The sequence below is a fragment of the Galendromus occidentalis genome, unplaced genomic scaffold (assembly GCF_000255335.2).
Source record: "Galendromus occidentalis unplaced genomic scaffold, Mocc_1.1 scf7180000077441, whole genome shotgun sequence".
In the NCBI taxonomy this organism is placed as follows: Eukaryota; Metazoa; Arthropoda; class Arachnida; order Mesostigmata; family Phytoseiidae; genus Galendromus; species Galendromus occidentalis.
Window position 1 is genome coordinate 43,883 of NW_003805429.1, and position 23,013 is coordinate 66,895.

The 23,013-nt window shown below is 50.2% G+C and overlaps 5 protein-coding genes across 5 annotated transcripts in view; 2 read left to right on the forward strand and 3 right to left on the reverse strand.

The window, feature by feature from the left end:
• Positions 1 to 412: 412 nt before the first annotated feature.
• On the reverse strand, positions 413 to 2,673 carry LOC100906016 (mRNA cap guanine-N7 methyltransferase). The gene is made up of 7 exons (XM_003743224.2): positions 2,364 to 2,673; positions 2,086 to 2,212; positions 1,773 to 1,933; positions 1,442 to 1,611; positions 1,252 to 1,356; positions 696 to 1,071; positions 413 to 502 (listed from the first exon to the last, which is right to left on the reverse strand). The coding sequence occupies exons 1-7, from the start codon at positions 2,373 to 2,375 to the stop codon at positions 434 to 436; spliced, it is 1,020 nt and encodes a 339-aa protein (XP_003743272.1). The 5' UTR covers positions 2,376 to 2,673; the 3' UTR covers positions 413 to 433.
• Positions 2,674 to 3,240: 567 nt separating this feature from the next.
• Positions 3,241 to 8,640, forward strand: LOC100906162 (N-acetylneuraminate 9-O-acetyltransferase). Its single transcript, XM_029111458.1, has 4 exons — positions 3,241 to 3,705; positions 4,929 to 5,162; positions 5,412 to 5,599; positions 6,592 to 8,640. The coding sequence occupies exons 1-4, from the start codon at positions 3,241 to 3,243 to the stop codon at positions 8,345 to 8,347; spliced, it is 2,643 nt and encodes an 880-aa protein (XP_028967291.1). The 3' UTR covers positions 8,348 to 8,640.
• Positions 8,641 to 9,288: 648 nt separating this feature from the next.
• Positions 9,289 to 15,995, reverse strand: LOC100906307 (glutaminyl-peptide cyclotransferase). The gene is given in 8 exon segments (XM_018639509.2): positions 9,289 to 9,840; positions 9,843 to 9,893; positions 9,995 to 10,127; positions 10,209 to 10,472; positions 10,560 to 10,664; positions 10,766 to 10,924; positions 11,498 to 11,653; positions 15,934 to 15,995. Coding segments are annotated over 6 exon segments (789 nt in total). The 5' UTR covers positions 10,910 to 10,924; positions 11,498 to 11,653; positions 15,934 to 15,995; the 3' UTR covers positions 9,289 to 9,748.
• A 1,639-nt stretch (positions 15,996 to 17,634) lies between these two features.
• LOC100904999 (uncharacterized) lies at positions 17,635 to 19,371 on the forward strand. The gene is made up of 3 exons (XM_003743218.2): positions 17,635 to 18,471; positions 18,614 to 18,855; positions 19,004 to 19,371. The coding sequence occupies exons 1-3, from the start codon at positions 17,635 to 17,637 to the stop codon at positions 19,263 to 19,265; spliced, it is 1,341 nt and encodes a 446-aa protein (XP_003743266.2). The 3' UTR covers positions 19,266 to 19,371.
• A 2,935-nt stretch (positions 19,372 to 22,306) lies between these two features.
• Positions 22,307 to 23,013, reverse strand: part of LOC100906450 (ecdysone-induced protein 78C-like) — a 1,846-nt gene continuing 1,139 nt past the window's right edge. The window contains 4 exon segments of the mRNA XM_029111452.1: positions 22,307 to 22,575; positions 22,698 to 22,797; positions 22,958 to 22,996; positions 22,998 to 23,013. The exon segment at positions 22,998 to 23,013 is cut by the window's right edge and continues 167 nt beyond it. Of these exon segments, the coding sequence (XP_028967285.1) occupies positions 22,307 to 22,575; positions 22,698 to 22,797; positions 22,958 to 22,996; positions 22,998 to 23,013 (424 nt within the window).

Below are 23,013 nucleotides of genomic sequence, written 5' to 3' on the forward strand. Positions count from 1 at the left end.
GTCCCGAAAGTCCCGCTGATGAGGCTCTTTGTTCGTCTGGCGGTGACATTTCGAGATGATGTTTCGTGATCTAGGAGATAAACTGTTAGTTTATTTCCTAGATCACGAAATTCTCCGAGATTAATTAATTAATCACCGAGATTCTCCGAGCAGTACGGTAATCCAAACCAGGGGTAGGCAACTCGCGGCCCGCGGGGCGCATGCGGCCCCTTCCGGAATTCGCGAACTTCGAATGGTTAAGTAGCAACCTAATGCATCATTAGGTAATGATCCATCAACCAGCTGGATGCGGCCCGCCCAATGCGGCCCGCGGGCCCCGCGAAGTTACCCACATCTGATCTGAACCACTCGAAACGCATATACAACGCGTTTTCCTTATTGGAATTGACACAATGATCATCCCCCGTCATCAGTGCGCTTAAGAGGCGATTCTTTATTCCTTAACAAAGGCGTATGCGACATAAATTGTCAGTGCTTCCCACTCAGGTTTCGATAACGTTCCCTGAAACGAATCGAAATTTTCCAAAACAGAGCAACAAGTCGCATCCAAGAACGTGATGCTTGGATTGGAGTGTCCATTCGCTCCTCGCGACGGATATTCTCGTCGCCCTCACTATGTGTCACTTGTGAGGGAGTGTGAAGCGCAATTCCCGGATTCTGAAGTGAGAGAGGAGGAAGAAAAACTCGCTACTAACCACAGGTCTCTTCGTCTGCTCGTGAACCTTTTGGGCGTGCGCGTAATCGTCCGCTTCCCCCGAGAGTTGCGACCCGTGCCCGGGCGGATACGTTTCCAGTGCATTCATCTTAGTAAATAAAAACGATCCTTCGTCTTCGTTTCTGTATTCATTGTAGAATTCTTCGAATGTCCAGCATTTGACAATCTGTAGACCGTGCTCCTTCGCGAGGATTTTCAGCATCTCGAAGTTCACGAGGAACTCCGGACAATCGACGACGCCCTCTAGATGGAAATCGTATTTGCATCCGAAGAGAGGGAACTCTTCTTTTGAATCGAAAGTGACTCTGTATACATCGTTTCCGAAACTGAGATTGTCCGACTCCTTGAGACGGCGTCTGGAAGCACAACGAGAAGCTTCGATGAGCCTTCGAGGAACCTTGAATTTCCAGCCACGTCTGGAACAATTCAACTCTCCGCTCTCGCCTTTCTCCCCTTCGGTCCTCGATTCTCTCTGCGGTTTGGTTTTCGAAGAAATCAATAATTCAAATCTCCCGAAACTCCCGGGTCGTACTCACATGAGCTCGTAGGCGTTGGGCGTTGTGCCGATGAAATAGCCTCCCTTGCGGAGTCTCTCCGCTATATTTTGTACCATGCAGCGCGCTTGCGTCAGGGACTCGAAACTGGAAAGCGAGAATGGAAGAATCGATGTACGGGACTGAGGTGGCCATTGGGAGAGTTCGCTGGATAGTGTCGAGATGTACCCACCAATAATGCAAGGTGAACTGACAAGACACCATGTCGAAAACGATGTCGGGCTTCGCATATTTCGAAACCAAACGATCTCTTGTACAATCAGCGACGATGAAGTCTGCGTCGAAGATATCGAAGCCCTGTCTGTCGGCTCTCGCCTTGTTGTCCATGTAGCGCTCCTTGGCCTGGAAGGAGCCTTTTGTCAGTGAAGGAGTCCGGTTCGGAGGGGCGGAATCTCAACAGTCTCTCTATGAGGAGCGGTCATCGGTCATGGGAAAGGAAGGGAAGCGAGCCCTCCCTCCGAGAAGGATTCGGGGCCCGTCGAGGAATCAAAGCCACAGTCTACCTGCTCAAGAGAAACCTCGGCGATATCCGCGCTCACGAGGTGCTGAATGTTTCCTTTTTGCCATTTCATGAGGTCTCCGCCTTTTCCGGATCCGATGTCTAAGACTCTGAACGGGCCGCGCATCTTGTACGGGTTGTCCTTGGCGCGCTTGACGAAGTCCTCTGCAAAGTCACGCAGGTGATTGATTGAGGAGCAGAAATCTCCGACTGAACGAACCCTTGCAGAACATGCATTTTCTGCAAGGGGGCGCCAGAGCCGGCGAACTCCTTCGGACAAGAGGAGAGTTGTCCCAGCAAAGAAGAGCCCTACTCACTGATAAGCATTGATTTGACCCAGTTGTTGAAATTCCGGAGGTGCAAGATCCTGGATTCTTTGCGACCCTCTCTGCCCTCATCTTCTCGATTGTTGTAGTGTTCGGCAACGAGAGGTGCGAGTCCTGTCTGCGGGAGCAAATGTTCGTTTCGAGCGGGTTCTTTCTCTTCCACAGCTCTCGGTAGAGGGTAATCGACACCTGAATTTTTTTAGCGAAGAACATCATGATGGATGAAGCTCTAGGAGACCGGTCGATCGACTAGGGAGCTCTCTGCTTACCTGGTCAGCCATGTTTCCCACGCGATTGTCAATCTTGAATAACCAACAGCGAAGCTGTATTCCGCCACTCTGGGGTAGATTAGTATGAGATCAAAACCGTGAAACTGGAACGAGACCCTCACGGCGCTCGGAGCTTTTTTTCTCTCTCATTGTCGGAGCATAGACAGATAGACAACAGCGCCGACGGTGATTCCGACTTTTATTAAGCGGCGGATCAATAAGTGCTCCCTCTCCATCGTGTGGAAGCAGTACATAGACCGAGCGACAACGAGTCACCGCCGCCGACGACTGCCGACGGTGTGCCGAGTGCCGACTGCCGAACAACTGCCGACCGTGCTGTCGTCTGCTAGTATTTATTTACAAAGGGAAAGAAGAGAGAGAACTCATCTGTGTCTACCACCAGAAAAATAAATCCGTATACTCGCTTTCGCACTGCACACTCGAACTAAGTCACTCATCCATTCATCCAAAGAGATACGTCAAGTGCGAATCGCGATGTTGAGAGAAGAGACTCACCGTCGGCCGTAGCTAGTTTCCCAAAGTGTGGCTGTCTCTCCGAGGGCACCAAAACAATGAGTTCGTGGTGTTCACCTGTGATTCGTCAATCCTTGACTTCGAGTTAAAATCGACTCCATAAACTGAAGGGAGCCGTCATTCATCCATTGCTCAGTCGATGCTGTTTTGACGGCGTTCGCTCGACTCGCTCCTCCTCATTGTCGTCGAGACGTAGGGGCGACTGCACGATAAAGACCGAGTGAAGTCATCTGGGAGTCACCGGAGAACCGCGAAGAGCATGAGAGAACCCGGCTAAACGCGACGTCAGACCGTGACTCGGGGAGGGTTGACACCTTGTGCGCGCTCCACAAATCTGAGCGTCATGAACGTGGTGCATATTCCGCACAACGGCGAGCTCGCCCAACTCTACGCGCCGCCTTCTTGTGGACAAAACCCAGATTTTCTCCGCCACATCAATGCGAGGAATGCGAAAATCGTTGCGGCTCTCTTCGTATTGTCGTTGGGAATTTATCACGGCGTGATACACTTGTTCTATGGGATCGACACTTGTCGGTGGATCCTGAGCGATGGCCGGTTCCAGGGTGATCACGTCTGGCAGCCGTACGGTTGCATGCTGCATACGTATTCGAACGCTGAAACTCGGATGTGTCTTCGTTATGTGTCATATTGGGGAGGCAAAACCCATGTCGTTTTCATCGGGGATTCCCGAATCCGACAACTGTACTACTCATTCGTCAGACAGTCGAAGCCCTATACGGACGAAGAAGCGGAGGAAACGCCAGCACACCATGATCTTTTCTATGAAGAGCCGAAACTCCACACGAAGGTGAGTTATGGAGCTTTGGGAACCTTTCCGATTCATTCATGAGGTGAATTTCTGGACGAGAATATTTCGCTATCGTTCGCGAGAGACTTCCATTCTCCTCTGTTCCCCCTTCGGCACGAACGGACACCGAACCCGCCGGCGGGGTTCTGATCTCTGAGCCTGCGACACAATTAGCTGCTGAGAGAAATCCCACTCGAAGCAGAAAGATCCCAACGTCGGCGACGCGTCACCTGGCGGCAATCGAGGAAAATCTCCTCATAGAAACATCCAGAATCGATCGTCACACCCGCCATCTGTAGACCTATTAGACGCGAATTTCGAGTCCGTATCTGGCTATTCCACGGCGAATGCAACTATACCTAGTTGTAAACTACTTCGGCTGAGTCTGTCCCGCGATCGGCGTCAATGCCAGCGCTGCCCAATGAGGATTCATTGTATTTCCGACTCGAATCAGTGCTTATACCACAACGCAAAGCAAGTTGTTGCTATTCTGCATCCTTACGACTGCACTGGAGAACAGAAACGTCGTCTAATGAATGAGAACTCCCGGAACTAGATCAGTACCCAATGAGCGCGATTAATTCCTCCTTCTTTGAAAATGCTCTCGTTCGTCCTGGGTGGGGGAAGAAGCATCGACTCGCGACGATGAGGTCTTTATCGGGGACCGGTGGCCATATGAGAGCAACCAAGCATTGGGCATTTCATCGAGATAGGGTCGAGAGCTCTGACAATTTGAAGTTTCGTCAAGAGCGGGGATGAAGAGCATTTGGAAACCCTGAGCCGAATGCTCTGACTGAGATAGCTTCCAATACATGGATCTGACTTGAGTCACTAATATGTACTCCCTACACTCACTCAGACCACCGAGCGAAAATCCAGGTATTGATTCCGCGTGACAGAAGTGAAACATTGACGGTGCCGAGAAACCGAAAATAGAGGCCTTCTCGGATGCATGCCTCTCGTATGGACGGAAAAAACTCCCGAGCCTCTGATCTCGGGTCCAAGGGAGGGTGATTATATTTAGAAGAAGCTGGGAGCGCCGGCCGGCGTTCAGGTCTGGGCCGGAAGAAGATGAATGGGGGATTGCTGGCCTTATTCTCGATCAGACCAAGAATCTCCCGTTGTCGGAAGAGAATATGAGACAAGCTTCGGATGTTTTACCTTGTCTCACAGTATTCTTCACCAATCGTGACCGAAACTGATACGCTTTTTCATTCTTCCAGGCGGAATTCTTCTGGCAGCCCGTGGTCAACGGCAGCATGTATGCGGTCTTCGATCGATGGCTGGGCAATAAACGCGAAAGAGCTCGAGAACGGAGTCCCACCATTTTGATCTCGGGGAGCGCCACATGGACTCTCAAGCAGAGTAATGCTAGTCTCGACGCCCTAGACGAATACCGTCGAAATGTATCCGGCGTGGCAGGTCTTATGGATAAACTCACCAAGCTTGGAACGCAGGTAAATCCGTCTCGACGTCCTCATGCCTCTGAGGTCCCCGTGCTGTCGGCTGGTGAGGCGCTCGGGCTTCGAAATGTGATGCGGGTCACTGATTGGGATGGCAGAACGTCGATGAAGTCTTAGATCCACAACCCTATAATTTAGTCGGTCCATCCAATTGATATGAAGGGAGTCCGTTTTCGAGATGATCTAAGCGTCGGGGAAATCCCCTATCCAATCAGCTAATCGTTCCTTCCCGATATCAACCAGGTCCTCTGGGTTCTTCAAGATCCGGTCGACAATGATAAATTCGACCCATCGCGGAAGATGATCACCAATCGCATGTTGGATCTCTACAATGAAGCAGCGCTGGAGGCTTTCAGTTACTCCGATGTGCAGATTTTTTCGGCCATCAAACACATCGCGAGTGGCTATTACGACCGGGAGCAATATCGATTGTGAGTTATTCCCCCAGAACATCCTACTATCGGTTCAATTTCCGTTCGACTGCGAGGAAACTCGTTGCTTTCCGCCATCCGGATGCGATTTCTAGCCGAATCGACAATTCCGCTGATGGTTTGCTCCGCGGCATGTGCCAGAATTAAAATTCGGGGGAATCGGGCTCCCATCGAGTGTTCGCTCGCATCACGGTGCCCGTCCTCCTGGACGTCTGTCTCTCTTCATCTTCCTATCGCCTCGAGTCGCGCGAAAAACGAGCCTCGCGTCCGATGATGAGGGAACTCGTCCACTCCCATCGAGCCGAAACTAAGGTCAGATTCTCGGGGAAATTAGCGAGCCCAACAACCTATGACTCACAGGGAGACCTTCGAAAGTGATAAGGAAATGGAAATTAGGGGTTCTTTGAACGCGGGACCTCAGGGTTTGATTGACATATGCGCTTTCAGGAACGCAACAAAAAATTCCACTGGATTCATTCGTAGACGTGGAGGGAAAAATCTACTATTTGTCGCCTTCTAATTTCTGCCCTCGTTACGACTTTCGTGACCGCAAGTCCTTGCTACACACGATTCCAGTTGTAATGGATGATTCATCGATCTATGGATACGGACGCATTGACGAATGCGGCGGGGAACTCAGGCGAACGCTGCGATTTCGTCACGATATCACGAGCGCTCCGAGAATCAATACCGAGTCTTTGAAGCTCGATTCTAAAACTCAAACGGCACCGCCTACCTTCGAGTCGTCTGACTCCCCTCGTCTGTGACGCAGCGCGTTTTGTTGCTCCGCTCGATCCGATTTTCACTTGAGTCGCGTATTCTCACTCATCAGAGGGATTCCCCGCTCTCATCGAGTTGAGCCAAAATCGCTTGTCGTCAAATGTACACGGGTGGTCTCGTGTTCAAATCGGTTTCATCACATTGTATGGGGATGATACATTTTTGAGAGACGAGGCGCGAACGCGAGTTGAAATTCCCGCCTTGCTTTACAGATGGGATGGGCTCCACACGAGCAACTTCACGGTGGATTACGCGATTCAGCTGATGTTCAACATGTACTGTAATGACAAAATGCGTTGGGAGGATTGCACGTGTTGCGCTCAGCCAGAGGCCCTAACAGGTCTCCAGAAAGTGACGATGGCGACTTTCGGTCTTTTCTTCCTGGTGACATTAATTCTCTTTATCAAGAACCAGTCTCTGTGCCATCGCCTACAGCGCGCCCACCGCTACCAACAGTACCAGCGCTACGTGCCTTTGAATCACGCGAAGCCGAACGGAGAACTCACAAAACTCTTCAACTCGTTGAGCAAACTCGGCCTCATCATGATGTATTTTTTGATTTGCGACCGAACGAACTTTTTCTTGAAAGAGAACAAATACTTCACTCAATTGAATTTTTTCCTACCGATCTGTTACGTCTCTGCGCTGGGCTTGTTTTTCACCGAGGACGTGAAAAAAGAGGGCCGACGAAGTTCGGAGCCCGACTCCGAGCAGAAAGACCGTCGGCCTAGCAACGGACTCTTCACCGAGACCGAGCAGCCGCGAGCGAACGGCATCGCGTGCACAGACGCTCACGAGGCAGGTTCCGAGACGTTGGTCACGTCTCCGACGGAGCCACGGTGCGAGAGCACGATTTTGCATCGGAAACAAACTCAGGAGTGGAAAGGCTGGATGCAGTTGGTCGTTCTCATCTACCACATGACCGGCGCATCGAAGATCGTCCCCATATACATGCATGTCCGCGTGCTGGTCACTTCATACCTGTTCCTCACCGGGTACAATCATTTCACTCATTTCTGGATGGGCGGCGACGCGAGCATATTCCGATTGGCGAAAGTGGTCTTTCGTTTGAATCTTCTCGTGTTCGTGCTCTGTCTGTCGATGAACCGACCGTACCAATTCTATTACTTCGTGCCCTTGGTCACGTTCTGCACGCTGCTCGTTCACCTCACCATGGTCTTGCCACCGAGGGTCACGGCAGCGAGCGCTGAGCAGAACCCGATACAGTACATGTACATGGTGCTCAAGTTCGTCGCTCTGTTCTCGGCGATAACGCTCCTGTATATGTCGCAGGTCCTCTTCGAGAAAATCTTTCTCATGCCACCCTGGAAAGCTCTGTTTGTCATCTCAGCGTCCGAGAACGTGCGCGAATGGTATTTCCGCTGGAAAATCGACCGCTACTCTACTCCTTGCGGGATGTTGTTTGCCTTTCTTTTGCATTCAGCAAAGAAACACGGTCTCATCATCGATTCGGTGTCCGAGAACGTCGTGCGGTCCCGACTGTTGATTCTCTTCATGACCGCTGTGTCGGTGATCAGCTTCATGATTTCGACGACGTTCGCTTTCTATTGCGGCGAGAAGCCTGACTGCAACGAGGTCCATCCCTACATCTCTTGGCTGCCGATTCTCGCCTACATTACGCTCCGGAACCTTTACGGTCAGATTCGAGCCAAGTTCAGCGCTTTTTTCGCTTGGTTCGGGGAGCTTTCCCTAGAGCTATTCGTATGTCAATACCACGTGTGGCTCAGTGCCGGGACCCACGGAGTGCTGGTTCTCATTCCGAAGTACCCGGTACTGAATGTGTGCATCACTTCGTTTATTTTGGTGTCGATCGCGCACGAGGTCAGGCTGCTGACTGCCTACCTCTCCAAATACGCTGTGCCTCAAGACGGCCGAAAACTGCTGAGAAACGTGATAATACTGTTGATAATCCTGCTACCCATCGGCATACATGACAAAATGTTGTGAATACGAAACACGTCCTCCACGTGATCTGCACAAGTATATTTCGCACGAAATCAGATTATCCACCGATGAGCGGAGATCCCGATTCTCGATGAGAAAAGCCCTCGTCAGGATCAGGAAGCCTCAGTCAGCGCATACGGCTGGCCAACCACCGAAAACAATAATTATAAAGTAGAGAATTCTTGCGTGTGAAATCAGCGGGAATGGTAGAGGGGGGAGGGGGATGGGTTGAGGAGACTTTGGGGTAAAGTCGAGTCGATTCGATTTCATAATGAACCCTAGTGAGACTAGATAAGCACGATGAGACTAGTCGCAATCTCATTGAGCAGGTACTTCAGAGAACCCTAAAGAGAACAGTGAGAGCGAGAACGAGGCGGGTACTTATACTGTAATAAGGGGAGCAATTTATTACCAAACGTGAGCTCCTGTCACGAGGCTCGACGTGCCGGACGGCTCTCTTATTTTGTGTGAGAATGAGTGATTGTTCGGGTAGTCGATAGTACTTCGCCTTGAACCGGATTCAGAGAAGGAGTGGTGAGAGAAGTGTTGAGCTCCGGATACGGGTCAGTGTGTGTCTGTGCGAGCGAATGAAGGGAAATGCATAAGTGTGCATAAAGCTGTTTTCTAGGAAACCAAAGTATCCAAGGCGAGAGAAACAAGTCAGATGAGTGAAAACTCGAGAAACCACGGTTTACCCTCTCCCATATGAAGTACTAGATCCTGTACAAAGTGATCTGATATATATTATGTCGATCCCGCGCCTCTGATTTTCTCTACAAGCGTTACGGAGCTCCGAAGGAATAAAGAAACTATCCTCGTGAATGACCGAGTTCTCCTTTCCTTGTTTTTCCTCTCATCTACGGGAAACAAGTCCTCCACGTTATTCTCTCCTCATCATAAAATTTATTCATTCCTCTCCGTCTCATATTCTTGCTTCTGCTTTGACTTCTCTTTCTACTTATTTCGATTACGTTTTTTTATGTTCTCGAGGATGCACGAAAATAATCATTCAGCTGAACGCAGAACAGGCTTGTGTCTCACATATGTGTGTCATCTCAATTCCCAACTTGATCACTGATGGAATAGAATATATAACGTATTATATTCAAGTCATACTGCGTTCGCTCACTCGTATGATTGTGTGTTCTCCGGCTTGAGGTCGAAGGTCGTAACTATGATGACAATATCACAAAACTATAACTGAAGATCGCTGACGTCGGCAACCTCGCTCGTCGACATATTCCTTGGTCGATGCTTCTTGGCTGTCCAATAGGGTCAGAGTCTCTTCTTCTGGGTGCTCGCAACTCTCGATCGTTCCCCGTGGGGGTCTGATCCTCAAGCGCCAAGCTCGGTGGGAATTGCACAGATCTGTCAGAGGTCGACATGGGACCCTTTCATCGAATCCTATAAGCTCATATACGACACCACGAAAGCGGCGAAAATCTTGTTCAGATTCCGAATCGTCGGCCGGTGGAGGTTCCGCATGTTATCACTTTTTTGTGCCACTGCGCCGGGAATGGAGCGTCGATGATATGCAAGACAGGGACATCTTGAAGAGGAGGAAGCGGTGTTACCAACGAAGTTATCGACGGAGGATTATCGAAAAAAATCTCTGGAAGCGTTCTGACTCAGCCGAGATTTCGCCCTTACCTTTTCGCATGAACGGAATGTGATCGTCTTCTATCGCGCTGAAAACGCTCCGCCCGGAGAAGTATTTTGTCCGACCCTCCACCAAACCGAGCTGGTTCAAGCGGCCTTCGGCACTCGCGAGCCGATCGTAGAGCTACGGAGAGTACAATTTACGATTTGAGGGCTCAATGAAGCTCCGATTTTGTTCGGAATTCCGGTTCAGAGTTCAACTAACCTCTTTGGTGTCGGCGAAATAGCTCATGAAGTTCGGATTCTTAGCGCCGATGAGATCTAGAAGAACCAAGACCTCAATCCTATCCAATTCGGAGACGATGTTCTTGTTCGACATCCTGCATCGGTTTTTTTCGGAGTACGAGAAACGAGTCGAGTGCCAGGTCTCCGCGAGACTCCGCGACCCGTAGAGCGAGTCGGTGCTCGACCATTCTCCAAAAGCCTCTTCCCCGTCAAAAAACAAAAGTTGGAGGGTGAGGCCGGCCTCCTGTGAAGAAAAAGACCATTCCGTTCAATACGACGCCGACGCAGTCTCTGAAGTCTGGGACGATCCATGGCCGGAGTAGAGACTAACCCCATCCTTGTGCGCGTCCAAATCTCTCTGAAGCCCTCTGGCGATGCTGATCATCTGAGTGCAAGGAACGGCGCTGTCGATCGCTCCGACGAAATTGTCCATGACCTTTGGTGTTGGAATCTCGGTCATTGGTCGGATCTAGATGGATCAACTAGTTCTCTCGGGATCGATGCCGACATATCCCATTCCTCGCTGTTTCCACTCACCTTCGAATCATAATGGCAAGCCAGCACCAAACGATGACACGCTTCCGGATCGTGAGTCGCAATGATATTGGTGAAAGGCTTTCGTCCATGAGGGGTATCGTCGCTGAAGGAGTGTTCGTCAACAGTCCATCCGAGAGTCTTCATTTCGTTCACGATCAACTAAAGGAAAAACTGGAGACTCAAGCGACACGATCATCATCACTCATCAGATATTCTCAGACCTACATCATAAGTGATATAAATATGATCAGTATGACGTGCTATTCTCAATGATGTATATGAGTTTCGGGGAGAACCTATCATAATTCATCCAGTGATATCATGCGGCCGATCCCAGTTTTTTTATGAATTCATTATCAAGACCACTAAAGCAAGGATCGACGGTCCGCATCGGAGATTCCGTAAATGAACAGCTGGAAGACAGGCTTATGCCGTGAACGGACTCCGTAGCCTGAGGAGACTCACTCCAATTTTCCTGATTGTACTACGCACCGACCAAGACACAAACATGCTTTGATAACCGAAGCTCGGGTCATGACCGCACTTGACTTCCCGAAAACACGTTTTGTGCATTAGATCTATTCGGCTGTGAGAGGTACAGGACTCGAGCTGACCATCTGAGGCTCGAAACGGCACGAGCGACGATCTCAGCGTGCTGCTTTTCAGGGAAATAAACTTCTCCGTGTGGTCACGGCCGTTTCAATCTCGACAGCGGATAATACAAGAACTTACCTCACGGACTCTACTGTGCGCTTCGGTTCCAGGCTGTCGCACAACGCAGATCTGCTCCAGGGTTTCGTTGAAATGTTGCAGGGTCGTTTTCGCGTCAAAGACCGCGGAGATCCTCCTCAGGGTTTCGTCCGCGAGCGGGGCCGCTTGCCGAGGCCACTGTAGAATAGACTGTGAACATAGGCAATCGAAGACGACAACAGGCAATTAGACAAAAAAAAACTGTCACCCCCACAGAGACGGCCACCAACACACATCGAACAAACGAGGAAGGAGTTTCAAACAGTCTATCGGAAGTGCAACCATCGAAGCGACAATGAGTCTCAACACAACGACTCGTTGAATATACGTCGAGAAGGTTTCCCGGATATTCGTCGAGAAAGTTTTCCCCGAAAATAGGTGACATAAGGAGGGAAAAAGCCCGAGAACAAACTAGGACTAGCCAGGACGAGCGTGTCCGAATGACGCCTACGTAGAAGCCTGTCTCGTTGTAATGAGTAAATATTCGTTCCGATGACGCACACTCTGGTAATTTCACAAATCCCTATCTAAGCCTCAATTTCCCCTCGGAGTTTATTAGATTCGCTGCCGAAGACCGAGAGTATAATCAAGGGAAGGATAGCAGTACATTCAGGTGCTGAGGTTACATTGAACGAGACGGATGCTTCGCTTGTTTCTTCGGAAGACAAACTCTTCGTGGCAGGGTATCGATTGAGTGGAAGAGTTGAGCTCGTCACAATCAGCACCAACGGAGAATGTGAACGATTGACGGTCGAAGGGACAGACTTCGTGAAATTCACAAGATCCTCAGCCGAGGGCCAGATAATGTCAGCCCCGATAAGCTGATAAAGAGTGATGCTACACCGAACTTAATTGAATAGTGATAAGAGGACAGCCATCACTGAGACATCGGACAGATCCACTTTTTGCATGAGACACATTCCGTGCTGAGAGCATCGTCTGATGGGAGAGCTGGCGAAACTCACTTTCTTCGGCCGGCACGTTGCCACTCGGCACAGTAGCCGTTGCTGCAGGGGAGCGGAAGAGGGAAATGTTTTTTTTTTTTTTCTTCTTTCATCTCGCTCTATCGAAGTACGGACGTATGAACTATCTAGGAGCTGGAATTAGTTTGTGGTCCTGGACCGGTTTCTCTGTTCGAGAGTCCTCTCCACGTGTCTCGCCGATTGAAGAACGAGTACCGGGAACGAGAACACGTTCTCCTTATGCTCATATTTCCTGAGGCGTATTGGAGCGGGTCGCTCCGATAGCTCATTCAGACGTATGTCCGGGTGGATCACCGAGCATACTCGGACCATTGATTTCGCCGAATATCAACTCTCATATTTCCTCCGTCATGGGTTTCTACTTCGATTCTCCGAGAGTGAAGGTCTCCGGCATTCGAGATGGATATGCATCCATATCCCGCGTCTCTAAAACCCATTCTTCTTTTTCCTATGTGCAATTGAAGACCAATAGTCCCTCGGAGACCTGTCGATCTCCCCTTTTTAGCCTCAGACTGGCGTTTGAGCTCTGAGAGATTTGAGTCCGAGGGAAGGACGCAGCTGCGATGGGGCCGCTGCGAATGCTGAGGCAAGAACTTCTCTCGCGTCGCGATGAGCGGTGCCAACGATTCGACTCCGCGTTACAGAGTCGTGGAGTATTCGCAGGATCGAGGCGAGGCCTGCTACCCGACTCCTTTTCTCGCTTCCTTTCTGGAGCGGAGCAGGCCTCTCTCCGTACTGTCGAGATTCTCTGTCTATTCCTGGGCGAGTTCTCACTCTGACATCCAATGAGCGAGGTCCTCTGGGTCGGCTCGGTACCGATGATCTCTCATGGCAAATTAATCAGGCGATGGCCATTCCCCTCGGGCACAGAGAGAAGTCGCGACACAGACACTTCCCGGGACTTATTGTTATGGCTCCCAACCTCATAAATCGAGCTACCATAAGGTCGTGCATCGAAGGTGTGCTCCTCGAGGCAGCTAAATCCTATGACTTTCATCTCACGGAGCAAAGCATATGAGCTGGAATCTTTCACTCTTTTGCGACAGCAGAGTATGAGCGGTGCGGCGGTGCGGCGGAGAGAGAGTTGATAAACGGTCACATCAGAGGATCTCACAATTGGGATAACACCTCGGCCTGACTTGGAAACCATGAGACCTTATCGATGATGGAGATTCGTGGATCTTCTGGTTTTCGAGGCAGAGGGATCCTGTCCGGGGCTCATCCGGCAAAACTCCGGGCATGAAATTTCCCACGAAACTTCCGAACAAATGAAAGAATGACGTTTCGTCCCTCTAGAATTCAGATTCCCCTCTTCGCTCATGCTCAGCGACTCCTTAATTAACTCGGACTTAAGTACTCATTGCGAGCGACCCGGGAAACTCACAGTGCTCGTTCCATTGGTTTCCCGCTCCGCTCTCCTCGAGGTCGCCGCTACCCCGTAAATCCAGAAGATTCCGAACACGAGCACAGCCAGGCGAGGAGAGGTCCAAATCATTGTGTCTGGACCACTCGGATCCACGATCTCTTATTAGATGAGAGTGAGCAAGTCTGAACGCCGTAGGAAAAACTGCAGCGCCATACGACCTGTCGCGTCGCGTGTCACGCTCAGACGGGATCGAGATCGGAAGTGTGCAGAAAAAAACGAGATTCCGAACGACGGATAGCGCTTTTTAGAGACGATTCCCTCTGATCTATTGTGATGCGCCACTCGCAGAGACCGCCTCACGTTCTATCTTGTTTGTCAGCAGGACTAAAGGAAGTTGCATAGAGGAGCTAAAGTGTCCACGAGAAACAGAACTCTTCCGTTTCGCAAGCATTGATCCGTAAGATCTCGAGTACGTTCCATCTGGAGTGAGTGAATATATCGAGATACTGCGTCTCAACACTAAAGGTAAGATATCCGGAACGCGGAATTCGTGATTCAAGCAGATTGAAGAGAATCGTATTCTCTCATATCTTCCCTCTGGCGGGGCTGAAGCTCAAACGAGATGTGACTGGCGTACCTGGCGAAAGGTCAGTCCGGAGCTTCTCTATCGTATGGTGAGATTACGACGTCATGAGCTAGGCGTGGGCGGCCATATCGCGACAGTGGCGGGGCTCGGACGTGGATGTACCCGAACAATGCGCGGATACATAAATCACGAGGCAGCCGAGCTCCCCGGGATTTCTTACCGCCCATCGAGATTGGTGCACCCCGTGCCGGTTTCGGTCAACTCGCTCTTTGAAATCTCCCTACTGTTTCTAGTCTTCGTGCTCCACAACTAAAGATGTTGTGCGGAACAGAATTTGCGTCGAGTAGGGCTCTGACTCGATGAGAGAATTAGCTGCGAGGATTTGAGGCGCACGCAGCAACTCTGCTCCACCGAAATCTTCCTCGCTCCCGATCGCGGGGATCGAGCACTGCCTCCAGCGGAAGATCCCCAGGGATCCGCGCGGCGACTCGAGCCACTCGATCGACCTTGATCGGCAGGTCGCATGATGTGTTCTTGCCGAGAATTGAGGGCTCGTCTCCTCGTCGCGTCGGCCCGGAATTGAGGAAGATTCTAATCTGGTGAGCTCCGTATGTTCTCATCACACCGCGGGAGACGTTCGGAGTAGCCAGAATGCGGGCCGATAATCAGGGTCAGGTCGCGAGCTATAAAGGGAACTGATGAGTTCCTCGACGATGGCTAACCTGCTTCTCTATCAAGACGGGAGTTTCCCAGCAATATCTCCGAACTGAAAATGCGCCCCAAAAGGAGCTCCCTGACACTCGCGTGGGTGGATGAAGTTACCTCGGAAAGGATCTATGAAAACTTGATCTTCGTGACTCAATATCCCATCGCGTGTTGCATGAAACGCCCCTTCCTAGAATAAACCCCGCGGGAAACTCTTCTGACAAGGGTACTTTGCTCAAGCGTTTCCCCGCCATCGGTGCTTGCGGAGAGCTACAAGTCGCGATCATACTCAGTCAGTAGAAGCTCCGAGCTCTGCATGTCATGATTTCGACGACTTGATCGGGCTCGTAATTTCGGATTGTCGGAGTTTGTGGAGCGAGAAGCGGAGTCGCCGAGCCATACGACCTATAAACCTGCCGCCGATATTGTTTCGAACCATCACCAATAAACATGTCACCCTACAGCCGGATTGTCCATTCAAGTATTTTGGGAAGAAAACATATATTGAGGAGAGGCCATCTCTTGGAGCTGTTTTTCACGTGATAGATGACACTCTCGCATCAATGGACTCGCAGGATACGGCGCCGTCGCTCGGAAGATTCTAGCTGGCGATGAATGGAACCTCAAAGAGCTCTTCCTGTCTCGAGCATGGGTCGGGGGGAAACGGGATGCCGTATACGTGGGGAGGCGCACAGGGGAAGGATGTTGCGATTACATCATCGAGCTGGAGACCGAGACCCCAAAGCAAAATGCGAAAGCGTCCCCAAACAACACGTACCCTCCCGTCGCTGGCTCTGACCGGTTCGCTTCCGTCCACTTCGCCGTCAACTAAGGGCGCGGACTGTTGAAACTGCGTCGCATAATAGGTGCAAAAAGCTGTCACAACGACAGCGGCAGTAGTTCGGCCGTGGGCCTGCAATGGTTTTCGGATTCAATATCCTCCGGAATAGGCTCTATATCTGGGACCGGTGTCAAGTCTAACCGATCCTTCAATGATCACAATCCTGCTTCGGTCGATGCTCAGAAAGCTCCGTATGGGGTGATACATTCTTTGGGGATGTTGTAAGATCACGGCACGCTGCTGCCGCCTACCTCCATGCAGGATTCATATGGACCACAACGATATTCAGACAACTCGAGCTTCTCTGGGTTAAATCTGTGCGATACGCATGCTTTTGGAGCGTGCATACGAAACTTGAAACTCATGTCTCGCTCAGGGATCCCGGCTCAAACGAATTATGCGTTCACTTCCGGGATAGCCTCGGCATAGCCACTCTTTCGGCTGCTTTGAATGAAGTAGATTCGTGTTCGAATCGAAAAACGATATCACTGACAGAATCAGCTGATCGAGAGGAGTGCCGCGCTTCCCAATCACGATCAGATGTTTCGAATGTCTAACGCAACCCTGTGATTACAATAACAATCAAAGTATTGAGATCGGAAGCATGACGAACGCCGCAACCAGATGATCCCAATCGGGACATCATGACTTGAGAGGTCGTTGGAGAGGGATATCAGACTTTTCGAAAACACCTGTTCGCTTGCTCGAAGTGAGTTTGGAAGTTGTTCATCTATTTAGAACGTCAACAGGCGGCGCCACGTAACGCCGTCGAAGGAAAAAATCAATGGGAGAAAACTCACCCTAACATCATGCCAGCTCAGGGCATAGGCCGCTGATACAGCAGCAACCACGAAAAACGCTTGCAACGGTTTCATATCAGGACCCGAACAGAAATGCGAAACTCTTCGCAAAACATCCGACTGTCCATGCGATTCTTAGAGAGGGCAACTCTCTAATGGGAGAGGGTCCCCTCTGTTCCTCAACGACGCGAAGCTATTCAATGGAAGCTTTGGTGGTTTGAGACAGAAGCTTCATTCATCTCGGTTTCGGGAACACTAGTCCAGCGGCCTTGCCGACAGCGCGGATCGGAGAAACACGTGCTATACTCCATATGATGGGGTTCAACGCTCATTTAGAGGATTCGGCATTGTAGATGAGACTGGAACCGGTCTTTTGAAACACCACAACCGACGTGTTCGCCTTCTGTTTTCGGTGAGTACCAACTAGGGACAGAGTCGCAGCGGGGATATTCACCAGATTTCTCGCTCCACGTCTGTGGTACCTGAATCTCGAACCCCCCGACTGGGACCAGTTCTTCAGAGGTCGCCAGTTCGCCACGGGGCCTCTAATCGTTTCGCTCCCGTAAAACTTGCCGTATTGAATATGTACGGTAAAGGTCTACCGATTACCGGTGTTCAAACCCTTTTGAACTTCGTCCGCTGGGGACTGTTCTCTTCCATGGATAGATCCCTCGTCATGCTCCGACCTCATTTTATGCATTCCCGCTTCCAACGCCCCGCATTCGTCCGATAGGAATTTGTTAATGAATTCCATCCACGTTTCCCCATCTGTGAAGAAGAATCGCCCGCGCACTGTTCTCAGCTCTCCTCTCGAAACTTTTCCAGAAACTCTCGCGAGATGCCTAGAGGCACAACTCGTAAGAGGCGGAGATCGAGGGCTGTTAAAGGTGAATCCAGCGCCGAGGATAGCGATGTCTCATCCGGGGGCTCGACCCCGATTGATGAAGACTCTTCGTCATCATCCTCTGCCTTGAGAGAAGTCTACAGTGACAGCAAACTTCCGTCCCGGCAGTTCTGGATGGCGATTTCCCCGATAAAAGCGATGGAACTCTCCGGATACTGTTTCAGACATGGTCGTCCGTGGGCATTAGCTCACCTAGCGAACCTCTTGGGCAGTGGAAATTGGATTCTTGGGTTCATTCCTCCGTTCAGAGCACATCTGTTCTGCGCTCTTCACTACAAACTCGACCGAAAACTCATGTCCGACTTCGCTGTGAGCGTACTGCCAATCGATCAGAGGATACGATGTCTCGCAGCCCTCGAGCTTCTGATGATCATGATGCAACACCCCGAGATGACCCACGAGTTTGAAGTTCTGACAAGATACGCAGACAAACATCTATTCACCAAAGAAGAAGGAAACGAAGCTAGTCCCCTCCTTGCTGTATTCATGGGCTACATCGCGGCGCTTCACATCCGAGAGTTCGTGAAAGCTCAACGAAGGGATGACGAGGTACTCGTGGAGTTTCAAGAGGCCAATTTCGAAGACCAGCGCTCGAAAATAAGACAGTATCTCAAGGCCGCGCTCAGTGTCCCTAACGTGGCTGGCGACGTTTTCCTAGACGTTGCGCGGTATTATTCAACACTCGACGAAGAGCTCAATTTCGATCAGCTCTTGAAGTCCTACATTAATCGGAACCCGGAGCATCTGACAGGATTCTTGTTCTATCACGAGGTATTAAGGATGTCCAGGAATGATGGACTAATCCAATCGGATTCTCCCTTTCTAACAAATTCATTATGCTGACCGCGTGGGTCATCAACCATAGACCGGAGACAGTTCCACCAGAGCCCTGACCTCGGCGTCGCTTTTCCAGGTGCTTCGTCGACGAGTGGACGCTGATGGCAAGGTCCGGCAATTAGCTACGATGCGGAAGATCATTCAAATTTCACCGGGGGACGAGGTGGTCCTTGAGTACGCGGAGAATATTCTTTCCTTGGGGGAAGTCGCGGATATCAAGGACGTCGCCATGCGTCTTGCTCAGTATCTCGATCACTGGGATCGCAGACGGTGCCTGAAGGGATGGACTCTGATATGTTCTGCCCTGATTTATGCGAGGTGAGCGTCCTGATACGTTCCCGGTGTATTCCCGGAATGAGCGGCGGATCGCTCTCTTGCGCGAGTCCATCCAAATCCTCCGAACTCGAACTCTGTGGACTGTACACTTGTTGGCATCGGAGATTCTAATAATTTCTCTGCTCCGCAGGAAATACCGGAAAACGGTCGACGTGATGACGCAGAGGAACTATTGGTGGAACTATCATTTTGTCCGCGCAGAAATTTTTGACGTTGTCGATATGCTCAAAGCTTTCTTTGTGATGATTGTAACTCAAGATTTAAATGGATATGCTGCTTCAGTGCGACAAAATGCCGCAGATAGAAACGATTCACGCTTCGAAGCGATTTTGAATCTTCTGAACGATGTGGAGTCGTTTGATCATCGAAGATTGGCCAAGCTCCTGAGATGATGATTTCCGCAGATATGGAGGTCCTCTATGGGGATTAGTTTGGGAATTTCTGGCTTATCGATATCACTCGTGCATTTCTGTGAATAAAAGCATATTTTTCGGGCAGCAGAAGCACGCTTCATGCTTCAAGCTTCTCGCTGAGCGGGAGGATGAAGAAATCCTACCTATCTGAATCGAGTGGCTACCATACACCCCGTGGGTAACATGCCTCGCGCGAATAGCTTGAGGGAATATCGATGAGACTACCGATATTCCTCTCGTGTCGGAGCCACGGGAGGAAAAATGAGCACCATTGGACCTTCAATGGGAATCCCGTCAAGGTTACGAGCTCGAATGGATCGGGGTCTTCGCCCGCAGGAATTCGAAGGTTATGAATTTGATACTCCTGCATGAACTTCTGAGTTGTGTTCCTTCGTGATTTGAAACCGAAGAGAGCTGAGGAGTGGAGTTGATGCAAAGAAACTTAATCCAATGAATGCTCACCCAGGTTAATTACCTTTCGATGTTTGTGAGCGAGGTGTATCGCGACTGAGTCCAGGATTGCTCGCCCATTACATGTTCACGAGATCATGAGTATCGAATCTAAGCGCATGAGGATGGGAAGATGAGCCATACATTTCCATCAGTGTTTCCTCAGGAACCTCAGGCTCGGTAACGAGAAAATCGTGGAATAATACCCAGAAACACGAGTTCTTTTTCCGATTCGGATACATACTTTTTATTTGTTCTATTCCCAGCAGGAAAACTGTAGTGGTTTACAATAATTTAGGTGAGTTTTCGGTTTCAATTTCAATATTCGATTCCTCTTTCAAGAAAGCGAACGCTTCCATCGTACCTAAGTCGCTCCGCCTTACACGATACAGGATTTGCTGAATATACCGAGAGTGAGTACGTTATTCCTCATGATTCCATCAACGTGTTTTCAATAATATTACCATCGTTATCAATCAAACATAACTGTCTGAGCTCCAGAGAAGCCGAGAAGAACATGTTCAATCCTTGTGAATCATCATCGGAGTGTCGTCCAGAGCATGACCACCATAATCATGGATATTAAATATAATAAATAATGTAACTTGACTAAACACCCAAGTGATTTTGCCGGTCCGCCGCCACGATCTTATGCGATATCGAATCAGCCTCCGCTCAAATAGCCGAAGTATTAAACTTCATGGACCCTTCACTCCTTCGTACAGCAGTCTGAACTCTGAACATCGACAGCGGAAGTTGAATGTAATATCCCGGGAGCAATCATGAGTCGTCGAGCCCGGAACCCGAAGCCGCTGGACGGAGTCAGACCGACTCCCTTTTTTCGCAGATCCGGAGCACGGATATGCGGTAACGCGAGTACGGGCAGCAGTTTCCAGGGTTCCTGCGCAGAGATGGTGTGAGGAAGAAATGATCAATTGCAGAAAACCCTATTTGGCAGTTGATTTTTCAAATGGATGTCTCTAGCAGGCGAACCGAAAACACTGTGTCCCATCGTCGCGATGCGATCATTGGTACACCAGATCATTCCGTGTGTCCCAAATTCGTTCTCCGATGACGCTTATTATCAATGAGGGGCTTCGGTGATCACCCGAAGAAGGAAACTCCCTCCGAGGTGGTCCTCGTAGAATGACGCATCCCTACCGATGCCTCGAAGAACTCACGGGGAGCGATCTCCCGGTAGCACAAAGCTATACCTTATCTATGGTGTATATATGCTGAACTTAGCATTGGAAGAGGAATGGGGAATTCAGAGAGATCTCTGGGAATTCGATCTTGAAGGCGGTGGGGTACAGTTCACGGCAGCGGCGTTCCTATCTGATAAATGAAAAACACTTGATGATCCTCCGCTTGACACGGGCGTCTACGTACCTACAGTCGCAAAGTCGAAACGCGTGCGTTCTCGACGAATGATGCTCGTTACTAAAAGTTTATGAGTGTCCTCGTAGATGGGAGTTATCACAGAATGCCATTACAAAGTATAGATGTGGGATCAAGGTTCAACAACATAGTCAAATGCATGTACTATTGTATGCGCGACGCCCTTTCTATAAATATCTGTTTCGTGGATGTTGTCGCACCCGTCACCCGACGGGACGATGGTCGCCACGGGTGGTGCCGATCGGGCGATGGATGGATTCAGAAGAATGCCCGGTCGGTTTCATTACGCCCGAATTCCAGGAGGTTTTTCCCGAGACCTGGGCGCGTGACGGACTCGGTTTCATCGGCTGCGACGATATTTTCTCGATGATCGATGTCATTGCGGACGAACACGCGAATATTAAGGTGGGAGGAGGATATTTTTCGGATATCTTATGGATATAGATTATAGAATCCCGATCTCCGCGCGAACATGAGATTTCGAGAATTCTGGAAAATGCGAGTGCGTACATCGAACATTCGCTGACACCAATGTTTCGCATCCATTGGGTTGTAGGGGGCGATGAGCCGTTTCTATCCTAGTAAGTACGACTTAGAATGCCGGCAAGGCACCATCTGACTTAGAAGCGCGCTGAGACTCGGTCTTCGCCGACATTATCACTGGAACAATTGGTAACGTTGTCGGGCAGCGACGAGGCCACAAGCGACGTTCCGGCTCAATAATCATCTTTGTGTACACGCAATCATTAGCAATCTACTCCTCCAGACGACCGGGAGAACAGACAGGGCACTCGATCACGCCCCGCCATGAGCTTTCGACGTCGAACGACTTCCAGAGCGTCTACACCTGCGGATTCTCGCGGTTTGACTGTTTGTCAAGCATGTCAAACAAGAAATAATGGATCCCGAACAACACCAGCAGGTGGCTCCTCAAACACCTGCTATGGTACTCTCCTTGACTCCGGGGAAACTGCGATTCGCGCTGCGCTCAGTATCTCGAACAAGACCCGCCAACAGAAGAACGCAGGGCTCCGCGAGTTCTGAGAAGTGTCTCGAGTTGCAGATGCTGGCCGCGCAGAAGAGCTCGAGCGTAGAATGAATCTGAGTCAGGATGGAGATTTGATTTAAAACAACTAGCCACGGCAACAAAACTAAGGTGTTGCAGCTGTTCACTACGCTTGCGTGAGAGGGATGTCGAAGATTTCGGCGAACAAGGGCTGCAGATGCGAGAGTCTCTCCCAACGAGTTCTGAACCATTGGAGATGGTCCGCGTGCCGGTTGCCTAGCTGTCGGAGTTCGGGCAGCTTCGCGATGATTTGACTGAAGAGTTGTTGGTCAGATGGATGATTCCGGATAACTTGGAGTTTTAGAGCTTCGACAAGTCGGGCCTGACATTGCTCCACGGTTCGGGCGTCGAATAGTGTCGTTCGCTCCGAGAATGCTGGGAAGCGAAGGAGCGGTTTATTATTATCATGGCTGAAACCTGTGCCTGATCGAGAGGCAAACGAAGAATTCGAGTCTTCCGATCGGGCGAAAGAAACAGGGCACTGTACTGACCATTACTCAGGAGAGCTACTGCACAGAAGAGACCGATTTCCGTGTCGTTGAGACTGAGGCCGTTGAACGAAGAGAAGAAGTTGAACATACTACTCGTGAAGTCGATCTGCAAATCGAAAATTCACACGATGTCAGAGGAAGCATACGATTCTCTTGGAATACAGTTTTTTGAAAACAATTCGGAGAAGTCCTGCAAACGATTAAGCTCTCCCATCTCTCGGAATATCTCCTTGGATTCAACGTTCCTACTCCTACGTACATCAAACGACGAACTCAAGCTGCTCCCGTGTGACGTACGCTCCTCCACGCGAAGGTGACCGCG